Source organism: Uloborus diversus, chromosome 7 (genome assembly GCF_026930045.1).
Source record: "Uloborus diversus isolate 005 chromosome 7, Udiv.v.3.1, whole genome shotgun sequence".
Classification (NCBI taxonomy): Eukaryota; Metazoa; Arthropoda; class Arachnida; order Araneae; family Uloboridae; genus Uloborus; species Uloborus diversus.
The window spans coordinates 52,421,823-52,444,924 of record NC_072737.1 but is presented as its reverse complement, the minus strand read 5'-3'; the positions used below and the strand labels follow the sequence as shown (position 1 = coordinate 52,444,924).

The 23,102-nt window shown below is 32.3% G+C and overlaps 1 protein-coding gene across 1 annotated transcript in view; it reads left to right on the top strand.

Moving 5' to 3' along the window:
• The window catches only part of LOC129226690 (uncharacterized), an 89,775-nt gene extending 67,724 nt beyond the window's left edge, over window positions 1-22,051 (top strand). The window contains exons 19-29 of the mRNA XM_054861320.1: window positions 232-328; window positions 4,068-4,171; window positions 7,037-7,139; window positions 7,481-7,594; window positions 10,167-10,569; window positions 10,796-10,839; window positions 10,918-10,965; window positions 14,917-14,978; window positions 16,099-16,240; window positions 17,013-17,270; window positions 21,876-22,051. Coding sequence (XP_054717295.1) covers window positions 232-328; window positions 4,068-4,171; window positions 7,037-7,139; window positions 7,481-7,594; window positions 10,167-10,569; window positions 10,796-10,839; window positions 10,918-10,965; window positions 14,917-14,978; window positions 16,099-16,240; window positions 17,013-17,270; window positions 21,876-21,965 — 1,465 coding nt within the window. The 3' untranslated portion in view covers window positions 21,966-22,051. The remainder of the gene's footprint in view (window positions 1-231; window positions 329-4,067; window positions 4,172-7,036; window positions 7,140-7,480; window positions 7,595-10,166; window positions 10,570-10,795; window positions 10,840-10,917; window positions 10,966-14,916; window positions 14,979-16,098; window positions 16,241-17,012; window positions 17,271-21,875) is intronic.
• The last annotated feature ends 1,051 nt before the right edge of the window (window positions 22,052-23,102 follow it).

Genomic DNA, 23,102 nt, shown 5'->3' with positions numbered 1-23,102 from the left:
AAGTGGGGTGTCCACATCAGATTTTTAGCTATTAATTTTCATGTTATGTGCTATAGAAAAATTAATTATCCAGAATTTCCTTTGATTTTTTTTTTATTTATTTATTTTATTTTGTTTTATTTATTTATTTATTTTTTTTTTGTCAAAGGTTTTATTAATTGATTTTCTGATGTAAAACTTAGTGTTTGTTGTTAAAATGAAAAACTTTTTTTTTCTCTCCCTCAAATATAGAACTGAATCACAGGCTGCATTTGAGCATCTTAATGAACTAGTGGCATCTCTTACAAATGAAAAATTTGAAAGCATTAAACGAGCAGTCAAGGCTGAAGTGAGTTTTCCTTTTTAAAAGTCTAAAAAAATTAAGCAGCTCTTTTTGTGTGTAGTAAATTTTTGGCGTGTAAAAAAAAAAAAAAAGATTTTTTTATGCCTTCAGTGATGGTGGTTTTTCGTGGCAAACAGAGTTTCTACCCGTTTTGCACCCAGTAGTCAATTTTTCTTAGTTTCTTAACCCAAACTAAACTAAGTGTTCCAAATCAAGAAAATCACTTCAATCTGAGGGTTCTTGTAAGTGTTCTTCACAATCACTCTTCCTCCTAATTACATGTTTTTCCTGGTCCTTCCCCCTCCCCCCTCCAAAACCAAGATTTAACTGCTCCAAAATTATCTCTTGTTGCTGTACCTACTAAAGTTCTGGTTTTGACAAGAAGTTGTGCACTAAATGGAAAAGTTTCTTTCTTTTGTTTCAAAAGATCATGACCACGACACCTTGCCTTATACCAATGTTTCTTTTTTTGCTTTGCACAATTTTGTTCAATTTTGAATAGCTCCAAAAAGTTAAGCATTAATCTGCACTGGTAAATTTGAATTGTCAACCAACAGGCAAATTTAGCTTGAACGAGCAATGATATGACGAAAGTGCAAATTAAAAAGCCAAATTAAAAAACATATCAAAAGATTTTTTGATATGATTTTTAATTTGGAGGATTAGTTTCATTTAAACATTATTTATGGTTGGTTAGGGGAAATAGATTACTCTGGGGTAATGGGTCCGCCCCCTGAAACTGAAATACACATATGACTTTTATATTTTTTACATTGATCACATCAGATTTCATCACATTATTGTTTTTGCAGTTATTTGGGCTTTTTGGAATTCTAAGAGTCATTATTTCAAACTCATAGAACTTTTGTCAAAAAAAAAAAAATCAAAAAAATATTTTTTAGAAGTTAAGGCAGCATTTTTCAAAGTGTGTGACATAGTAATCACATACAGGATGTTCCGTTTTAACCTGCAAGACCTTTATTTTGGCAACTGTTAACCCTAAATGTACACTTCCAATTGCAAAAATGTTCTAAATCAGATGCAGAGTTGGGATATTGGAAGTTTGAAGAAAAAATAAAAATGAGTCAAAAAATACAAAATTTAACTTTTTATACATGCTCTAGGTCCCTTAACTTACATTTAGGGAAATAATCTCTGTTAAAAAATATTACTAACACAAAAAAATTGAAACTTGTGCGACCAAAACTCATGGAGATATTCCAATTTAAAGTTGTAAGGGACCATTCAGAAGATGAGATTGGAACTTATCGCCCTTACAGAAGAATGCTAGGTTGTCGAAGTAAAAAAAAAGTATTAATATTTTTCATTGCTATTCAAAAATAAATGCAAATGTTACGCCATGATACGCAAAAAACACAACAAAACTTCGAACAACTTGAAAAACCACTTTGTGCACACTTATAATTTTAAACACCTCTTAACCGTTATATTTCCCCCCAAAAGCTGTTATTGCCTGCAAGTGAAAAAGTAGTGTAAGTCACAAAATGCTGCGTTTCATATCTCGGTGAATATTGGTCATACTAATTTCAAGTTTTCTGTGTCAGTAATAGTTTTTAACAGAGTTTATTTCTCTGAATATTAGTTAGGAGACCCAGGGCCCATATAAAAAGTTACATTATGTATTTCTTGAATAATTTTTATTTTCACTTCAAACTTTCAATATCTAAACTCTGCATCTGATTTTGAACATTTTTGCAATTGCAAGTATACATCTAGGACTAACAGTTGTAAAAATAAAGGTCTTGCAGGTTAAAACAGAACACCCTGTATATTTGCATCAATTCACGTTTTTTTTTTGTTTTTTTTTTCTAAGTTTCGCATTTTCCAATTTTTGGTAAGTTAATGGCGTCATCTGAGATTTTGGTAGCCATGTTTTGCATTCTTCTTCCTGCTACATTGTTGTTTTGCCGCCTTTTCGCTGCTTGGCTGTAGGCACAGTCGCCGTTCGGTGATGTCATTTTTCTGCTTTCCCATTGGCTACGCTGACGACGTCGCGCATGAGTACGTTTGTTTTCACGCGACGGCGTGGGGTTTTTGCCAGGGTTTGTTGGTGATTTCAGCGGGAGTAGATGGTTGGTCTTGAAACAATGTAGACGTGTTTCTGAAGAGCTGCAATGCTTTTACTTGCGAGTGGAGAGGAAGGAAAGATGGAGCGGATGATCATTCCCACTTCATCTGCTTTTTGCAATCTTGCATCAACAATGTAATCGTTACTGAGCGATGAAGTCCTATCAGGCCGTAATGTGGTATATTTAGTTTGCAACGTTAATAGGTAATCTAGAGTATATGAAAAGAAAAAATGGCGGTGTCCACATGATTTTTAATTCAAATTACCATACCAAAGAATGCAAGTATTTATTTTTTTCATTTTCCTCTATGCATAATCTCTGTACCCTGAGCTCATTTTATGTGGTTGAGAATCATATGCATCTGGATGGGCGATTCTAAGCTGGGGATGTGTGAGGGGCGTTCTGTTTTTGCACCACCTTCGCCATTTTTGTCGACCGAACTATGTAGCCACATCTATGACCCGCTCTAGCCACATTCATCTCCATTTATCATGTCGGCAGTTCAAGGAGTATCGCTGCCGACCTCCTCGCTATTGCCGCTGTGAAAAATTGTTTGCCACACTTTTTATCAATATCATCCAAAACCAACAACTAACTTTCGCCAATTTTTTTTAGTGTTTATCATTCTGCTATGTAAGATTAAGTGATTATCTTCAATAGATTGGATTTTTGAACTTAAAATTTTTCCCTTTTTTATTTGAATTACTTGCAATCTAATCTTGAAATCTTTTAAGAGTGTACCATGAATACTTTTTCGGGAGTCCCCATGACCCCTGTGCGTAAAGGGTTTATGAATAAAGATTGTGTAACCCTGCCAATTAGCATGATGTGTGTGTGGTGTTTTTTGTGTTGACAACATTGGGGTAAGTCCTTTGTTAATTCTTTCCTTGCTGGCACCAAATAAAACATTGTGACGTCCTGGAGTTGTTGCGGTAACACTTGAATGTGACTGGCCAAAAATTATTTTTACTTAGTCTTTTGATTGTGTCCATTTATGAAGTTGGTGATTTCTATTTTCCCCCACAATATTAAAGTACTTTTCCACCAAAGTGTTTCCAGGTTAGTTTTTATATTTTTTGTATGTTCATTAAACTATTATGTATAGTTTAACCTGAACTGTATACTAAAATAGGAAATTTTCACAATGTATTATTAATAAGTATCTAAGAGAAGAGGCCTCACTTATCCCATACATTTTCCTTATAAGGGGTAAATGGGTCTCCTCACTATGGGGTAAAATGAATCCCCTTGTTATTAACACACACTATGATTACTTTATTTTGTTCTGGTTTTCCTGTGTTGAGAAATTTAAATTTTCCATTCACTTTAGGTATAAATACAAATTCAAAGACAAATGTGATGACCAACAACTTGCTCTGGGCCCAGCTAGGCTGGTCCTAGTCAGTTTATTAGTCCCCAATGAAGATCAATGGCCCTCGACATTTTATTTTTGCAGAAAATATAATGATATCAAGTATTATTCTGTAGAATGTATATTTATTTTATCTGAGAAATAAGAAAACTATTTTAGGGTTTTTTTTTTTTTTTTTTTTTTTGAAGTTCTGTGTTTTTGTCATAATTTACAAAATTCATTTATTTTATTCTGCTTCCGCTAATTTCATTTTGTGGTACATATATATATTTTTTTATTTCAGTTGAGTGTATTGCAGCTGAAAAAAGCAGAAGTGTTGAATAGAATTGATTTGAAAATTGCTGAGGCCAATCAAAAAGTGAAGGAACTGAAGGAAGGAATGTCATTGTAAGTACTTTGTCACTATGTGTCAGCCATTTTATTTGTTAGTTATAGTTGGAGCAAAACTAACTTGCAGCATTATCAAGGCTATGCAGATCCTAATCACAACTTAGATCAAACACTGCCAGGTTAGGTTTGCCTCTTATATATTAGTTAATCTATCGAGTTTCCCAGATAATTCAAAACTTAAGTTTTAAATATGCTTAAGTACTCCTGAATTTTTATTATGTTGAAATAGTTGGACAGAATAAAAACTTAATAACTTAAGTGTTGATGTAATTAAACTCATGAAAATCAAATAGTGACTATTGTTATTCTTTTTGTCAGAAAGGAAAATCTTTAGGAATTATTCAAAAAACTGAGAAAACAGTTGGCTTTTCAAAATTTTCTTAAATTTACGAATATTGTGAAATCAGCTGCTATTTTCTGCAATAGTTGCATGAAATAGTTGAAAATTCAACTCCTTTGCAATGAGACTATAACTAGAATTCAGTAAGGTATAAGATTCTTCCAACTTGTCTTGCAGCTTTTTTAAAAGAATTCATACTTAAACCCACTTTAATGCATGCACTTTTTTTTGTACATTTTTGTAAGCTGAAAATTGCGCCAAAAAAGCAGGCTAAACTTAACCAACAGTGTACTTCAAATCTCACGCATCTTAAATTCAGGAATAAGACTTTTCTGGCTTTTTGTGTGTGTGGGTTTTTTTTTTTTTTTTTAATTGACCTCCCGGTTTCACTCTTTCAGGCCTGAGAGCGATCCGATATTTTTTATAAATCTGGAAAGATTCTTTTTTCTTATATTTTCGGGCCTCATTTCCTTATTTTAATTTCTCAATCTTCATCCATCGTAATTTTTTCTTTAAGCATATGTTTTGGAAACATGTCAGCATATAAACAAGTGCCTTGTCCAAAATTACACACCTTATTGGAGATTTTAATCTTTTTGCATAGTGAAAACATTTCAATTGTTTTGAAAGATGGTATGTATTTTATTATATGCTACTTTAAATAGGTTTATTTTATTTATTATTTCAGACATTTATTAACATATACCATGCAAAATTAACCAAAAAAAAAATCCAGAAATTTCATCAAACCCAGGCTGGAATTTTGATGAAACTTTTCATATTTGCATAAATTGTCAACTTTTTCTATTAACTTTTTAGTCCTTCCTCTCAATTACAGATCCAGAAAATCTTCAAGGAGGGGGCGATTGATTTCTACTTCTCGCCTTTATATGAATTCCCAAACATCTGCTCCTAACATCATACAAAATCGTCTAAAAATCCTTTTTTTTAAGAACATTAATTTGTAAAAAAATTCCAGTGAAATGGATTAAATCCCTTCCCTTACCCTAGTGTCATCAAAAATGTCCTACGATTGCCATTTTTGGACTTCAATTTTGCACCATTTCCAGGAGAACTCCCCAAAACCCTGTCTAATATTATCTAAAATAGTGAAAAATTGAGTTTTTTGTATTTCAACTTCAAAAAGTTTCTGATGCAAATCCCTAAAATATTTTGAGATAGATTACAATTGCATTTCCAAAAGTTCAATTCAGTAAAATCTCTGGTAGAAAGCTCTTTCTCTTAACCTTATTAAAGTTTATTTAAAGTTGTGTATTTGAGACATTAATTTTGAAAATAAGTTGAGAGAGAATTCCTTTACCTCGGCTCAAGGAGGGGGCGATCGCCCCTCCCTTGTATCCGTCCTTGCCTCCTCGACACTTTACAGGGTTTGTACGCTCCTTCAAAACTCCTCCAATACTCCTTCATTTTGGAAAATTTTTGAAGCGCCCTTCAAACTCGTTCATTTTGGTTTTAACTCCTTCAAAACTCCTTTTTTAGTTCAAGAGTACAGAATCTTTCTCTACGACAGTAACTTAGAGTACTTCTATCGAAAACTGAAATTTTTCTCAAGGGCGATTTTAATGTAGTAATATTTATTTTTTTCATAAAGATGTGATTTAAAAAATTGAAAGTGAAAATATTATTAGATGACTCAGACATTCCATAAGTGAAGTATAAAACTTGCTTAAATGGGACTTTGCTATTTTTTTTAAGTTTTCAGATTGTTCTTCCCTCTGCCGCTCTCAGCAGCATAAGTCAGGTTGTCTAATTATTATTTAAATGTTTAAAAATGCATAAGTAAATGAACTATATTTAAGTGATTGTGTTTAAAAAAAACAATTGTTTAGTAAATTGCAGTTATTATATTGTAAAAAGGGTCATCTGCAAGTGATGTCACGCCTTGAGGGAGAGACGGGTTCATGAAATTTGATTCGGGCAGGAGAGATGGTGACATCACACAGTTATTTTAACAGTTTGTTTAAAAATATGACATAAGACAAGAGGAGGAGTAAGGTGAAGTGTGACACTTAGTGACAAAGGAGCAAGGGTGTCAAATATGTTGAAAAAAAAGTGTGACATCGTTTAATGACAACAAATTAGTACTCCTTCAAAATCTCCTTTTACTCCTTCAAAACTCGTTCATTTTGTTTCTGAAATTAAATACGAACCATGCTTTACGTACTTATGTCTAGAAGAGAAAATGTCTAGATTGGATAGAGATAAGATTTTTTTCCTCTCTCTATCCTTTATGTAGAATTTTGCCTGATGTGTTGTATGGAAAGGGTTTAAAAAATTTCCAACTATTTTATTTTGAAGAATTACAATTTTTTTTCTTTTCTTTTTGCATAATCTCTTATCACTAGGCACGTATTTCATTTGTTTTTTGTTCATTATAATTTCTTGTTATTGTTTTTTAATTTTTAATTATGAAAAGAAAATAACCGTATTATGCCATTTGAGTTATTTGCAGATCTATGCTTTATTTCTTTTGTTGCTGTTATTTATTTGTTTATTTACAGAATTCCACTTGATCCAGTCAATACAAAAAATATTGAAGCCTTGATCTCCCAAATTGATAACCAATATGTGAAGGACTTATGTGCAATACGTGATGACTATGGGGTAAGTACTTTTAGCTTTCTCCCTTAAAAATATTACATAAACCTTGTGTTGCAGAAAATTTTACATGATTTGAGGTTTTGAACTTTTGTAAGGGTCTGTCCGCAAATGACGTCACGCTTTGAGGGGAGGGGGATTCATTAAGTTGTGACAAGGGAGAAAAGATGGGTAACAAGGAGTGTGACATTGCTAAGTCAGTGCAAGCATCTTTAATTGAGTATATTTTCTTAATATTAAGATCTCGTTTCAAAATTTTCATTGCTTTTGTTCAACCTCATTAATGTGCAGGGGAAAAAACTAATTACAGCAATCTGTATACATGCATGAACTTTATCTGTTTTTAGGCCAAAATAGACAAGCATATCAAGGAAGTTGAATCTGGAACTCCTCTGGAAAAATTAAAAATTGATGAAGTGGAAAATCTGCCTGAAATTCCTCAGGTTACTGTTCCTAGTCCTGTAAGTAAACCATGACTTTTATTTCTGTAATTATTCGGAGCTAAATTACTCCAAAATGTTTCCAGGCAAAAACACCCCAAAGAGCGATTGTTAGCAGTAAACAAGTGACTCATCAGGGGAAATGCGATCAGCAATTTAATATTTTAAAGAGTTGCTACTGCTTTGTTGAAGTGCAACTGCATGTTTCACACTTCTTTTTCAATATATCCTTACTAGAAATCTTATAGATGTCCAGTTTCTTAGCAGTTTTCTAGTAAACTGGCTGCCCCCCCTCAGGGTTCATATGGGTCATGGAAATCCTGGAAAGTCATGGGGAAAAAAATAAGCAAATTTTAGACCTGGAAAAATCATAAATTAAAATTTTCATTCAAAGTCATGGAAATTTATTAAAAGTCATGGAAAAATGTCTTGGACTAAGAGAAAGTAACAGTAGCTAAAAGAGCATTAGAAATCTAGAGTGATTTAACATTATTGCACTTATAAAAACTATTAAAACTGGAAAATTGAACCATCCCAAAAACAAATCTGAATTTTGCAATCTCATTACATTTACTTCTGTAGCAGCTGCTCGTTCTTTTTCCAATGTGATTTTACTTCTTGGATATCACTCATTTCGTATTTACCATTATTTTAAACACTTTTTATATTTTATCTTCCATAGTAGAGAACTTGCATGTTCTTAATTTTGCCACGCCCACTCAAAAAACGCAATTCAATTGCATCCGAGTTCGTTTCCATCACTCGTAAAAAAAAACTTAATTACTAAATTTATCAGTTTATCTCAATTTGTTGAAAGTTTTAGAAAATGAAGATCTTTAGTCAGGAGATATAATACAAAAAAAGGGGAATTCTAATATTCTAAAACAGTAGTGCCCAACATACGACCTGCAAAACTAATCCATGCGACCCACTGCTACGTTCAATGTCAGGAATCCAACACTATTAATTTATATGCATTTGAAAATGTGCAAATAAGTAAACAAGTACATTTGAATCGGAAGATTAATTCGCTACTGATTTTTTTTTTTTTTTAAATAAATATCTGGTTTAGAAACATAAGTTTGCTGAAGTATGTGGGTTTACTTTAAAGAACCAAAATACTGTGAAATTATGTGGATGATTAAATGCACTGTTGACACTAAAATGCAGCTTTTGAAGCAAATTTATTGAAACTTAGTAGTGACTCATTTAACCTTTCTCCCATTCATTATCATTCTGCCCTTTTACAAAGAAATTTTTAGACATTTAATTATCATTGTATTGCTTTTACTGTATTTTACTTTACTTAAATTTATGTGACATTACTTATTAAGACATTATAATAGTTTAGTTTTTTAGGTGTACACCAATATTTTTTCAATCACGAGTAAGTGCTTCAATAAGGTAGTGGCGTTCACATAGAAGTTTTGCTAATGCTCATTGACAAAAATTGGCAAGTTTGATATTAAATAGTCTACTATTCTCTCCATGTCACAATGTCATGAAAATTTTTATGAAGTCATGAAAAAGTCTTGGAAAAGTCATGGCATCCAAATAGAGTATGAACCCTGCCCCCCCCCCCCCCCCCCCGTTCTTTTCTTTTCTTTTCTTTTTTTACATTGTAAAAAATTAGATTTTGAAAACACTCAACATCAAAAAAAAAAAAAAAAAATCATAGTAATACCTTAAATATTTTTACTTTACCACTAATAGTTCAGATAAAATAAATAATTTTTGAACACAGAAATCTACATTACATTTTAAATTATAAATGATTGCAACTGTCTATTTTTTTAAAATACATTCTGAACTTAGATCATATTCAAGCATATACTAACCTATATTTCTAAATGTTTAACTTACTATTCCACATACATGTGTAATCTTATATTTAATATAGTTCAATGTACTGCCAAACTCAATATGACACCACCAAAGAATGAATCTGATAGTAGCGTTATATCAGTTTAATTGTAAATAAATAAAATGGAATTGTTGCAATAAAATAATTCTATTTAATGTATTAAAATTAATTTTTAACTCTCAGATAATATTTTTAACATTCCATTTCTAGGCTGGTTGCAAATTGAAATGTCAAAAGGGAGAATCAATTGGCAATCTTGATTGCCCAAAAGTTTTTAATAACACGTTTCATGTTGTAAATATACAGTGGCTGCCGCTTATATGAATCATATTTGTTCTAAACAGTTTTGATTCAATAAAGTGACTGGTTCAATAAAGCGACTAATTCAATAAAGCTGGATTTTGTTTTGTGTTTGATGATTTGATTCAATGAACCAGCGTCCACTGTAATAAAATTGTAATCCGTTATTTCTCTGAATTGTACAATGAACATTTCTAAGATTTATCCTCAGATGGTTAAATACTAGAGTTTCCTTTTGGTATTTTCAAAGAGAAATATGTCATGACTTAAACGTATTATTAATCACTTTTTCTCCATATTTTTCTATTAAAAAAATAACTGATCAAAGATAGGCCTTAAAAAATGAACCAATTTAGTTAAGGTAGCATTTCAAAAGTGAGATCATGTGTGCTTTCAAAGTCTAAAATTAATTCCTTAAATATTTTTCAGATATTTAATCCTACTGCTACATACACTGCCGCAAATGTCTCGGTGGATCCTGCATATCTTAAAATGGCCTCTGCATTTGCTCCTGTCACAATGCCTCCGACTCTGCTCCCCATCGGAGCTACAAACTCTATTGCTAGTGTTCCAATAGCACCAAATGTTCCTACAAACATTGCTGCTGCTGTTCCGGAGGCTGCTGCTCCTGCACCCACCTTAAAAAAGTTACCTCCCGGGATAAGCAGCTCTTATGTTAATTTACCAAAAAGTATTCCTTCTCGCTCATTGGCCAGTGAGGCAGTTCATGAACTGAATTCACTTGTCCAGTTGAGTGAAACGAGTAAAAGTGAAAGTACCAAGCCAAAAATCATATCAACTGATTCCTTATCATCCTCATCTTCTGCTGAAGGTATGTCTTTCTATGCTTCATCCATATTGACACTTTTTTTTTAAATGAGAAATAGTGCATAGTTTTTTGTTTCTACTAATTTGTGTTATGTTTAATTCTGTGTATTGAAAGAATTTATGTGTGAGATCACAATTAAATAAAGTATATTCATATGACATTTGCATTCAATAACTTGATGATTCTCTATATTATTTCTTAAGTTATAACTTTTTTTTTCTTCTCGCAGGAAAGGCTGCTGCTAAGTTTTCAGATTCTTCTTTAGAGTTAGGAGTAAGTGATTTTTTTACCCCCCTCCCCTTATTATAAAATGTTTGTTACAAATGTTTTGACTTTTAATATTCTTTTCAGTATTCCATAAAAGGAAATTCTGCTGGCAAAGGATCCTCTGTACCTCAGGTATCAAAAGATGATTTTCGTATTTTGGTGTACAGTAGAATACCTTTATAACGCCAACCTATATAACGCAATTCTATATAAACCGCAGAACGTTTCAGAAGTAAACAATAGGTTTTGAAGTTTAAAAAATTCTTCTGTTTTGCTTTGCAATCATAAATATTAATCAGAAAATTAAATTTTGATACTGTTTTTTTATCTTCCTATCTTAATTCAAAGCTTTTAAATGAAAATAATACACACAGTAAACAGAAAATACCAGATAGCTCTTGAAAATGCAGTTGTTATGCAAGTCATAAAACTAGCAGAAGTGCAGGATAATACACTTGTGAAACATATTTATTTGTGAATGACTAAATGTAATATTAGTATTTTAATACTCATTGCAGATAAAACCCATTCTGAATTGCTAATATATAGCTTTATTCTGAATATTAGTTTCAAAATTTGTGCAATGCTCTATCAGGGTTCGTACGGGTCATGGAAATCCTGGAAAGTCATGGAAAAAAAATAACAGAATTTCAGACCTGGAAAAGTCATGGAAAATTGAAATTTTCATTGAAAGTCATGGCACTTTATTTCAAGTCATGGAAAAATGTCTTGGACAAAGAGAAAGGAACAGTAACTAAAAGAGCATTAGAAATCTTGAGTGATTTAACAGTATAGCACATAAAAGCTATTGAAAGTGGAAAATTGAACGTTCCAAAAATCAAATCTGAATTTTGAAGTCTCATTGCATCCACTTCTGTCGCAGCAGCTTGCCATTTTTTGCCATGTGATTTTATTGCCTGGACTTATTTTGAATTTTCTGTTATTTTCAACACTTCTTATGTTTCATATTCTGTAGTAGCAAAATTTCACGTTTTTAGTTTTGCCACGCCCACTCAAAAAAAAAGCAATTCAACTGCATGCAAGTTCGATTCCATCACTCGTAAGGACTTTATTATTAAATTTATCAGAGTTTATCTTAATTTGTTGAATGTTTTAGAAAGTAAAGATCTTAAGCCAGGTGATAGAATACAGAAATAGAGGAATTCTAATGTTCTAAAACAGTAGTTCCCAATCCCAACATACGACACGCAAAATAATCCATGCGACCCACTACTACGTTCAATGTCAAGAATTAAACATGTTCTGGAATTTCTGAACCTATTAATTTATATGCATTTGAAAATATGCAAATTTGTAAACAAAACAAATATACTTTTGAATCAGAAGATTGATTCATTACTGAATGTTTTTTTCAAAAAAGATCTGGTTTAAAAACATAAAAAGAACTAAACTATGTGGCTTTACTTTAAAGAACCAAAATACTGTCAAGTTACGTGGATGATCAAAGGCACTGTTGACACCTAAAAGGTAACTTGTGTAGCAAATTTATTGAAACTTAGTGATGACCTTTGTCCCATTCAATATCATTCTGCCTGTTTAAAAAAGAAAAAAAATCAGACATTTAAGCATCATCATATTTGTTTCACTGCATTTTTACTTTACGAAAATTTATATGATGAAGACAAATAAGAATAGTTTAATTTTTTAGTGTGCACTTATATTTTTTCCATTATAAGTAAGTGCTTCAATGAGGCTGTGGCATTCATATACTAGACGTTTTGCTAATGCTCATTTCAAAATATTACCAAGTTTGAGATTAAATAGTGCTATTCTCTTCATGTAACGAGGTCATGAAAATTTTCATTGAAGTCATGAAAAAGTCTTGGAAAAGTCATGGAATTTTTTCATCCAAATAGAGTATGAACCCTGTCTATGTATCGCAAAAACCTGTATAACTCAAAAGCTCTGGTCCCAAGGTGGGCGTTACAACGGTCTTCTACTGTATTCTATTTTACATTGCAATAGGTTTTTCTAAAATCATTTTGTTGAATTTTTCTAGAAAAAATATTGAAATTTAAACTGCAAAGTATTTTTTAATTTCAAAAAATACACTGTGTATTAATCCATGTGAAATTAATAGCAGGTTAATATTATCTTAATTCTCATTTCTTAATCTGAATGCAGTTAATCAAACATAAAACTTTGGAAGAATTTTAAACTACTATACATGAAGTACAAAATCCTCCATCGAGTTTTATAAGCCAGAAAACTGCGTTGATAGAAATTATTTTTGGTTCTTATTAACTATACTTTATGCAGTGGTGCTTTGTTTATGCATTACATGTTCAGACACCTTTAACATTTATCTGTAGCTTCAACTTGATTTTAACACAGTTAAATGCAGAAGGACAAGGGGTCATTGTTTTAATCTATTCAAATCTCAGGCTAACCTGGAAATTAGGAAAAACTACTGTGTGTTCTCGAACTCCACGACTAGCAGCTGCGAACGGTTCCAATTGAAAAAGGGGTGATGACTTGAGGAAGTACACTTCCTGATGCATTCAGTTTTTGCCTACTCGGTACTTCATTCTTGCTATCACCCCTACCCCTATTTTGATAAAATCAGAAGAGACCTGACGCATACACAAATTTGAGTAAGGTTTTGCTTTAAAATATCGGACAGTACTTACTTTAGTAGGGTTGTGGGCACTTGGAATAGCTTACCGGATACAACAAAGTAACTTCTTCAGGGCTACAAAGCAAAACTCATGAAGGTTACAGCTATTCATCAGTGCCTCTCTTTTCCAATCGGGTGGAATGCTTAGAAAACTTGCTCTTTAGGCTTAGTTTTTCTCCAAATGAAGCGTTTCTTGCAAGACGATTGAAAAATGACTGTTGAGTGGGAGAAAAAATATCTCAAAGTCCTAAACTTTCCACATTCCATGAAAATCCTTGAAGCTTCTTGAAATTTGCTTTTCCAAATAGGAACACCAGAAAAATACTTGATTTTCTGATGAGCCCTTGCAAAAGCTTAACACGGGAAAGATGCAGGAGCCTGTTTAAGCCCCTCGCGTAGTTTGTTGCTCAATAACTTTGATAATATCTAACGGAACTTAATGAAACTTTCTGACTTTTCATTATATGACACTATTTGAATGCTTGTTTAATCATTTAATGATTTGCTTCATAGTACTATAAATATTGATTCTTATACCTAGAAAGACGGGAGGGGCCACAGTGGCCCCAAAGCTTTTTTGCAATTTAAAAAAAAAAAATTTCCTTTCTCCTAGTTGTTGTAGCATAAAAATGCCATTCTCTCTAGTTTAACCTGTAATTTCCTCCTTTATACAGCCAGTTGGATATCCAAATGGTATAAACTGTACCGACTGCTTACCAGCCTAACAGTAGCCATTGCTCTTGGAAAGAAACTAATTCAACCTTTTGGCCAGTATAGAGAGAAAAACTAAAAATAATCACATTCTAAGTTTTTATTTAGTTATGAAAGAAGGTGCATAAGGTATGTGGACTCACTCAGGAAGAATTTTTAAAAATTCATCCCAAAAATGGGTGGGGGGCCACACTGGCTCCTTCAGTCTTTCTAGGTACACAGAACATTTCAGTCGTTCTAGTGTTAAATTCTGGAATTTTTCTTATAGGTACTTAAAAAGTTTAACTTAAAAACTAATCCCTTTTCATGCTCTCTGATTTTTACAAGCTACATGTAAAATTTACATACCTTCCATAAGGGTGATGATTTCACCATAATTACTTTCAGTAAATCAAATAATTAAATTTAAATTTTTGTAATTAATAGAATTGGGATGTTATGCCCACTTGATTTCTTAACTAATGAGCCAAGTGGGCGAAAAGGTATTGTCCTGCCAAAACAAACTGTGTTTACATGATAATAGTCTGCAAATAAGTTATCATTTTTAATTGCAGCAAATGAATAAAAATTTAAATTTTTGAACTTGTTATAATTGAAATTAAATATCTCAATTCATTTATCAACAACTGCTTTACAAATGAATACATTTATGACTGCTGAGTTGTTATTTGACTTATTACTTCTATGTTTTGTCTGAAAGATATGTTTGTCTTACTGAAATGTTTTATTTACAGGGTAAAAACAGTTATGAAAAACTTCTAATCAGACTTGTGGAGAAGTTTCCTAATTATACACAGTAAGCATCACTTATATTTGATCTAACTCTTTTGTACATTTTCTTGTATATGTGTCTGAGAAAAAATATATTATGCATCCTTAAATGCTGCTTAGGTCTATCTTAGTTTGGATTAGCAGTCGGAATCTAATCAGATTGTGGCCGAAATTGACCCTCTAATTGGTTTCTTTCTCACTGATAACTACCAATTGCCTTACTTTCATTAAAAAACAAATTCCTTGGAAAGTACAAGTGTTAAAATTGTATGAAAAATGAAGCAAACCCTTATTGGAAAGTAATTAGAAATGAAATAAACAACGGAGCACAGATGTTGGGGGGTTGCTATTGTATAGGAAACATGGTTACCCCTAATATTGATCCACAGCTCCATATCACCCCTGGAGGCCTCCTGTTCCTATTACCCAGTGACTAACCAAATGGGAGTCTCTCAGAAAATCGCAAGTCCGTCGCAGTGTAACAGTAGGTTAGTGTCATGCTTCAGTCAGATGTATTGGCACTCACGGCGGAGCTTTCAAGAAACATTTTTCAACAGGATAACGTTCAGTCACACACAAGGGTGTCAGGAGGCTTCCTCTTCCGCATTATCACCTTCTCTGGCCTTTAAAGTATGGCAATCCACTAGAAAAGACTAATAGTTTCATTAAAATATAAAAAAATCCACTAAGCAAGTGACTAAGCCACTAAATATCTAAACTTTGGATGTATCAGAAGTTCATGTAACTGTTGGGTGTGTTTCAGCCTTGATTAATTATTTTTTTCTTTCTCTCTGTTGTATTTTCATTTTTAATTAATTTCCTAAGACTATTTTTCTATAACTGTTAGATCTGTTTTGGCCTTGTGTGTGTGCAAAAACAAGACTTCGTTCATTAGCAATGTGCTCTGAGAGCAAGTACATAAGAATTTCAAGATAAAAAAAGGATTTAACTATCAAATGTTTTTAGAAATTGTCTATATACCTTCCCAGAGCTAACTAACACAAACTGAAAATCTCTACGAAATCGATTCTGTAGTTTCTAAGTTTAACCTGGACACACTCATTTGGAGTTTCATTTTTATTTACATAGAGAAGATTGTGTATTAACGATTGTCATGCACTTATGATATTTTTGGCGTTTTTCAGAGTGCAATTAATGTCATACATAAGAGAGTTCAGAGAAAAGAGGCAAGGGAAGCTATCTGGACTTACTTTGGATGCGATTGTTACTCAAGTTGGTGCATTGATCCAATCCAAACAAAGTGCTGCAAAAATAGAGTCCAGCAAAGTAAGCTGCATCATTTTACTCTTCCGGAGTATGTTATGTAAAAATCGCTTTTTTAATATTTTCTAAATTTATCTGAATTGTTGAATTTAAAATTGAGTCATTTTCAAAATATTCATACATATATTGTCCTACAGTGAAAAAGTTTTTTCCTAATAATGTGTTATTTAAAATTGAATGCAAATGTTATGTTTCTAGAGATGCCGAATGCTATGGATTAAAAAAATATAATTCAACTACGAATAATGGAAAATAAAATAAAAATTGCAATATTAATTTTGAACACTTGGCGGGATTATGAAAAAAGAAATCTTTGGCAAGAGCCAAAACGAGGGTTTGCCGACTATCATAGTAGTCGACAATGTCGGAGGTTGGGGGAGAAAGCCTCAGTAGAAACTGGTTCTAACCAGAACTTCTCCCCAGGTGGAGTTATTTTGTAACAACCCTGTGTTAATCAAAGAACAAAGAAGTTTCGCATTTACTTTGGAGTGTAGCACATGTTTCTGTGTTTGTTTGTGTGGACTACCCTCTAAGTGCTGATTTGACAGAACTGTGCCAACTCATACTTTCCCATCATTTTTTTGGCCTCTGTTTAAAAAATAATTTAATTTCAGTAAATAAAAAATGGCTTATTTGTGGTATTGTAGGTTGTAGCATTATTTTAAACCTTATTAAGTCCTCATTTTAACAAGCAAACAATGAGTTGGAATTCTGAAATTAAACTTATTTCTTTCAATGTATCAAAGTTTGAACAATATATTCTGCTTTTTTTTAGGTGCCTGAAGTTGTTCCAAAATTTCGTGCTGTGCAAAATAAAGTGTCTGGAAAAAAGTTAATCACAGATCTGAAAGCTAGGGAACCACCTGTAGAAGTTCCACCCATTAAAAAGGGAAATCCTTGGGGTAGCGGTGCAGGTGAATCTTCTAAAAAATGGTCAGGAGATACATTGGAAGAATGTGCCATTTGTTGTGAGGAATTCGCTAATGAAAATGCTGCTTATAAAGTTGATTGTGGACACTGCTTTCATCTTGAGGTAAAGCATTGTTTCGTATTAAACTTTTTTTTTCTAAGCTGAGTTTAGTTAACAATGAGATAAAAAATCGAAAGAAAATTAAAAAATATATTTAATTTTACTTCATAAATTGTTTCAGAAATGAATAAGTTAGAACAAATAAAAAGGTATGTTTGTTCTAGACAGTGGCGCTGACTCCATGGGGCCTGAGGGGGCCCGAGCCCCCTCAAAAAAAATTTTCGAGGGGGCAGAGTCCCCCCAATAAATCAAGAAAAGTATTAGTTATATTATGTTTTCTAAACTCATAAATTTATTCTTTATTTTCCTGAAATACATTCAGTAATGAGTTAAAACAAATAATTATTACGGTAGTAAGCAGGTTAACTGAAAACGAGTAGTGTGAATAATGATGGTGTTATAGTGCTGCAAGCACTATAACACCATCACGAATTTGTCCCAGTGCGCGAACTTACGGGTCAAATCTGTTGCCGGCGGGCAGCGCTGCAGCGAGCTCATCTAAGTGTTGCTGATCTGGAAAAAATATATGAGGGTTTGATTTGTATATTAAATGGGAGGTGTGATAATTTTGAATACTTTTGGGAATTGTGTTTAAAAGAAAAATCTTCACAAAATGATGATCCTTTGCTTCCTCGGAATCAACGTATACCATGAAAACAACGAAGCCAGCTCACCGCACGCTTTCAAAATCCCAAAGGCACTTTTCATTGAGGTTTGTGAAATTGGGCGGTTTTCATAAACTGGACTCACACCGATCATTGCAGTTTAACAAGAGTGCTTGCTTTTATTAAACAGAGGTGAAACAGTTTGAAAAATCAATTGAGTTTTCAAAAATAATCTAGACATTGAGAGACTGCGTTTACACTTGAATATGTTGGCCAGTATAACTAATGAAAAAACAACTGGTCTTAAAAAAGCATGCGTAAATTAAATTACCTTTTTACGAAAATACTGTGCGTGTTTGTATTTATTCTTTCCTTCTTTCAAAGCCAAAAAATATGTGTCAGGCTTGTCGAGTTTTTGGGGTTCTAATGTTGATTATATAACTTTAAAATGCTTAAAAAAAACTTTAAAACTCTCTATTTTTCATCTCAAATTTAAAAAAATTCCCCCGGTCCCCCCCCCCCACCCCATTTTTTTAAAAGTCTGTATCTGTAAGAGTGCCTTTCCATTGAAGTCAAATGTCCATCCTACTTTATAATATTAATGCTTAGCTACGGCACTGCACGGCTCCCCATAAAATAGAACAAAAAAAAATCTCTTACTAAGACAAGTGATATGATTTAAAAGTTGAACCAGAAAATTTGTAAACCAATTTTTAGATTCTTTTACTTTGAAAACGCCGTGTCACATATTGTTTATTTGTTAAAATTATACACACCAGAAAATATGGCATTTTCAAGGTACAAAAATCTGACCTTTATTTGGGGTGGGGGACCTCCGAGGGATTACATAACACCCTAAACCCCGGTGATGTCCGACCCACCCAATAATGTTTGCAAGTCGGCGCCCCTGGTTCTAGACAAGATTAATATGATGCTTAAACAACTTTTTTTTTTTTTTTTTTTTTTTTTAAGTGCTTGGAAAGTTTTCTAAAGAGCTGCATTTTTTCCCCCATATGAATAATGTATTTAAAAAAAGCAAATAAAACTTCATCTTTCCTAGTGCAGTATGGACTGGAATCCCTCAAATTCTAAACGTTTTTTGAACTCTATTTTAGTTTTAGAATTATTGGGCAAGCTAAAACTAAATTTCAGAATCTGAACATTGTCCTTTTAAAATGTTCAGCTGAATAAGCTGTAACTGTTACAATCTTGATAATTTCACATTTCTAATGACCATCCTAAATGTAGCTATGTTTGTGGTATCCATTTCGTTTAATTGCCAGTGAGTTGACCTAACTCATGCAAACTGAAGGTTGGTTTTATTTTGTATATTAATAGATTTTTTAAAAAAAATCTCTTTTATACACAAGAAAAGTATATTTGTGGCTTACTGTGATTAGGAACTGTGTAGCCTTTTTTTTTTCTTTTTTTTTTCATGTAGCTTTCAAACATAACCAATGAGAAATATTGAAATTTATTTGAAAAATGGATTGTGTGTGTGTGTGTGTTTTTTTTTTTTTTTTTTTTTTTTAATATGAAAGGTGCTGAACATATGCATAGCCATCCTAAATGTAGCAATTTTGTTCTTATAATGTCACTAATCTTATTGTAACTTATTCATTATAACTTGTTTAACCCTCCTAGCTACAGGACCACATCCCTTTAATGTTAAACTCCATAGACAAACCTTAGTATACTCGGCTTGCCAATAGAAGGATTAAATACTATTTTGCTTTCTTAGCTCTCCTATCTCAATTGCCATTCAAATTAGTATTGCATCGAAGTTGTGAGACTCCATTATCAGTGTTGTAGTGCTAAACCTCTTCTTAACGGAATGCCAGAATGAAATATGATTTAAAATTTTTATTTCAACTAAATAAAAAATGTCTTAGTTGTACGCATTACTGATGAAATGTGCTACATGATCATTTTAAAATAATTTGATTCTTCATTGGACAATTTTCGTTACAAATCTTAATTTTGGTTTAATGTTTTTTATATATTTACATGAGTTGATATAGAAAAATTATTCATGTGAACTATTAAATTTTAATATATATATTTACAATGGTATTACAATGTAAAGATGTGTCGGCATTGGAACCACCTGTTTTCCCTTCAAAATAAAGTTGTTGCTGTCCCAAACAGTGTTGAATTTTTTTTTTTTTTTTTTTGATCTCCTTCATTTATAGATCTGCTCCTCCATGTCTCTTTTGTTCCAACACGGATGAAGTTATATGTACAAATTTAATACTAAAGTACCCCCAGTCTTTTTGTTTGTAAACCAATATTTCAATGTCTTCTAATAAAGGAGTCCTGGCCTGCATTGCATGATCTACCTAAAAAATAACTTTTAGTTCACAACTTCTGTTGTGATGGATCAGCAACTTAGTGTTCAGCAGTTAAAGTTTCTTTCATGGTTTGTACACTTTTAAAAGACCTTTGAAAACTGCTTGCAATAAAATGTTTTATTTTCAAGTGCTTTAAAAACTGTTAAATGTATCTTTTTATCCTTCTTTGAAATTAAAAAAAAATTTAAAAAAATCTTTATTTATTTATTTATTTATTTTTGAAAAACCTGCTTCAAATTTAGTACATTGAGGGCATTAACTTAAGACTTCCACTTAACTTTCACAATGAACAACACATTTAGTAAAATTCTTATTTTTGGTAACTTTTCACTATCAAGCTCATGCTTCGCCGAAAAATTGCATGCAGTGTTTGAGATTTCAATCCTTTTTTCACCTTGTAAATTTTACGATTATTTTGAAAATGGGTAGCTGTTTGAACAAATGTTCCTTATATGCTGTTTTTTTTTTATTTTACTTTATCAAATTATTTTTTAATTTGATTGAGTTATTAAATAATTGTGTACTACAATCAGCATCGTTATTTGCCAAATCAGCAGCTTCAACTTTTGGCACTCTTAAATTGCATGCAACTAAAAACAATGTATTATATTATGCGCCAAAGCTTTATGCATAATCATGACTTAAAAGTCATTGCTTATATATTAAGCAAACTAGCATTGAGAGAATTGTTCATATGTATCTTGATCAGGAGTGTATATAGATATTTATTTTGGGAGTGGCCCAAGCTAAATATTGTGAAAAGTTTCCAAATTTAAGCTTAAGGAATCCTTATTTTCAGTGAATGCTTTTGGAAGTATTTTCGTAATGGCTAAGGCTCCTTCTGCTCCCCCCTCAAGTACGCCCTTGTTCCTGATAGCTCAATGCTGCAAAATTTTGAAATTACTTACGAGTTTTTTTTTAATTACTTTTTATACTACATTAATCTTTAATTTTTAAATATTTTCCTTTTATTATTATTTTAGGTCAGTGGTAGCTAGTGTGATCCTTACTGCCCATTTATTAAAGAGATTTTTAAGCTTTTACAGTATGCTGAAAAAGCTTTTGTCTAATGCTTAAACTTTTATGTGCGCTGTAACCAAATTGGCATTTATTTTATTATTGTAAGAAGTGAACTGTTTCAAATAGTCTTAAGTAGTCCTTGAAAAGGCATATTTTATCCCTTAAAAAAAAATTCCAATTTTGCGTACAAAACATGCCTTTCACAGACCTTCTAAGAGAGTGAAGATGACCTTTTTTTACCATGTGAACTAAGCTGCTGTTTCACACTGAGTGAAGTTAATCAGACTGAATAATGCAAAATTAAGGACTATCTGAAAAGGATGTCAAACTTTTTTTTTCTACATATTTCACCCCCTTCCCCTTGTCAAATGTTACTCTATATTACATAAACCTATTACTTTTTTTAAACCAACCATAATGCATGATGCTGCACTTCTTGTTACTTCTTCCCTCCACCCTTGTCACAATTTCGCGAAATTCCCCTTCTCAAAACGTGATATCCTTTGTGGATGAACTTTTAGGGCTCTTGAAGTCAGTTTGTGCCCCACATTCAAATTGCCCCAACTCAGCTAGGAATAAGTGAAGGATTTAATTTTATATGTTGTACACAATTTTTTTTATTTTGCTTTTAGTGCATTCGTGAATGGTTGAACAAGAAAAGTGACTGCCCAATCTGCAGGGTTCATTTACTGCTTCCAGAAGATTATCCTTCTTTGTCATAATCATTTTAAAGATTATTTTTGATCTGTAACGTTATAATGTAAAGTGTATATTTTTTTGAACAAAGAATAAAGAAATCATAATTTTTGTTATGTGGTTTTCTTTTATTTCATTTTGTAAGGCAGCGGTGTGACCATTTAAGTACTCCATAACAAAATATCTGAAAATATTCAGAGAACTTTCTGATGTGGTTATTATGAGCTTTAAAAACTAATAAGTTAAACGAAAAAAAAATTAATATAGCATGGGAGCTGTCAAGGTACAACGAGGGTGCATTTAAGGGGGGAGCCGCCGAAGGGGCTTTTGCTGTTCCCAAAATAAATTTTAATCTTCTCCATTGTGAGTGCGGTTTTCATATCTTCAAACTTAAATTTAGAAAGCTCTCATATTTGCTTTAGGACCCTTCCAAAATAAATTCCTGTATACCAATGGTTCTTAATGCCCTGTAGGGGCGTAGATGAATTTCAAGGGAGGCATGAATGTTTTAAAGAAATAAAATGAAAATTGAAAATATTAGTTTAAACAAAGGATATCCCAGGAGAGGGAGGGGGGGGACTTGAAAAAATTTCAATTTTTTTTTCAGAAGACAAAGTCAGAGAATTGCAATTTCAGACAAATTTTTCAAAAATTTGGATAATTAAGGGAAGGGTTCAGAATTTCTCTCTTTCTCTTGGATTGTTTTGAAAGAAACTGAAGTCTTTAAAAAGTTTAGGCTGCCTTTAATAGGTGGTTTTTTGAAAAAATTACGAAGCTGGATTCTTCAAAAGGCAAATTTAGGCAGTCTTTAGTGAACTTGGAAGTTCTTCAACTGCTCTAACTTGAAAATTTTTTATCGAATTTGAGCCATTGAAACTGAATTTTAGGCTACATTTGTTTTGTGGGCTCTCTCCAAAGAAATGTTTGAGACTGAAGCTATGTTTGGTTAATTAGGAGGGGAAAGAGTTAAAAGTTCTCTCTCAAACATTTTTTGAAGCTGAAGTATTTGAAGCCCTGTTTTAGCTAACTTTGGTGCATGATTGAAAGAAATGGTGATTCTAAGGCTCTCTCGCGAAACATTTTGGAAACTGAAGTTTAAAAACTTTAAATTTAGGCCATCTCTGGTTAAAGTAAGGGAAGGTGTACAGGGATTCTCTCTTCCC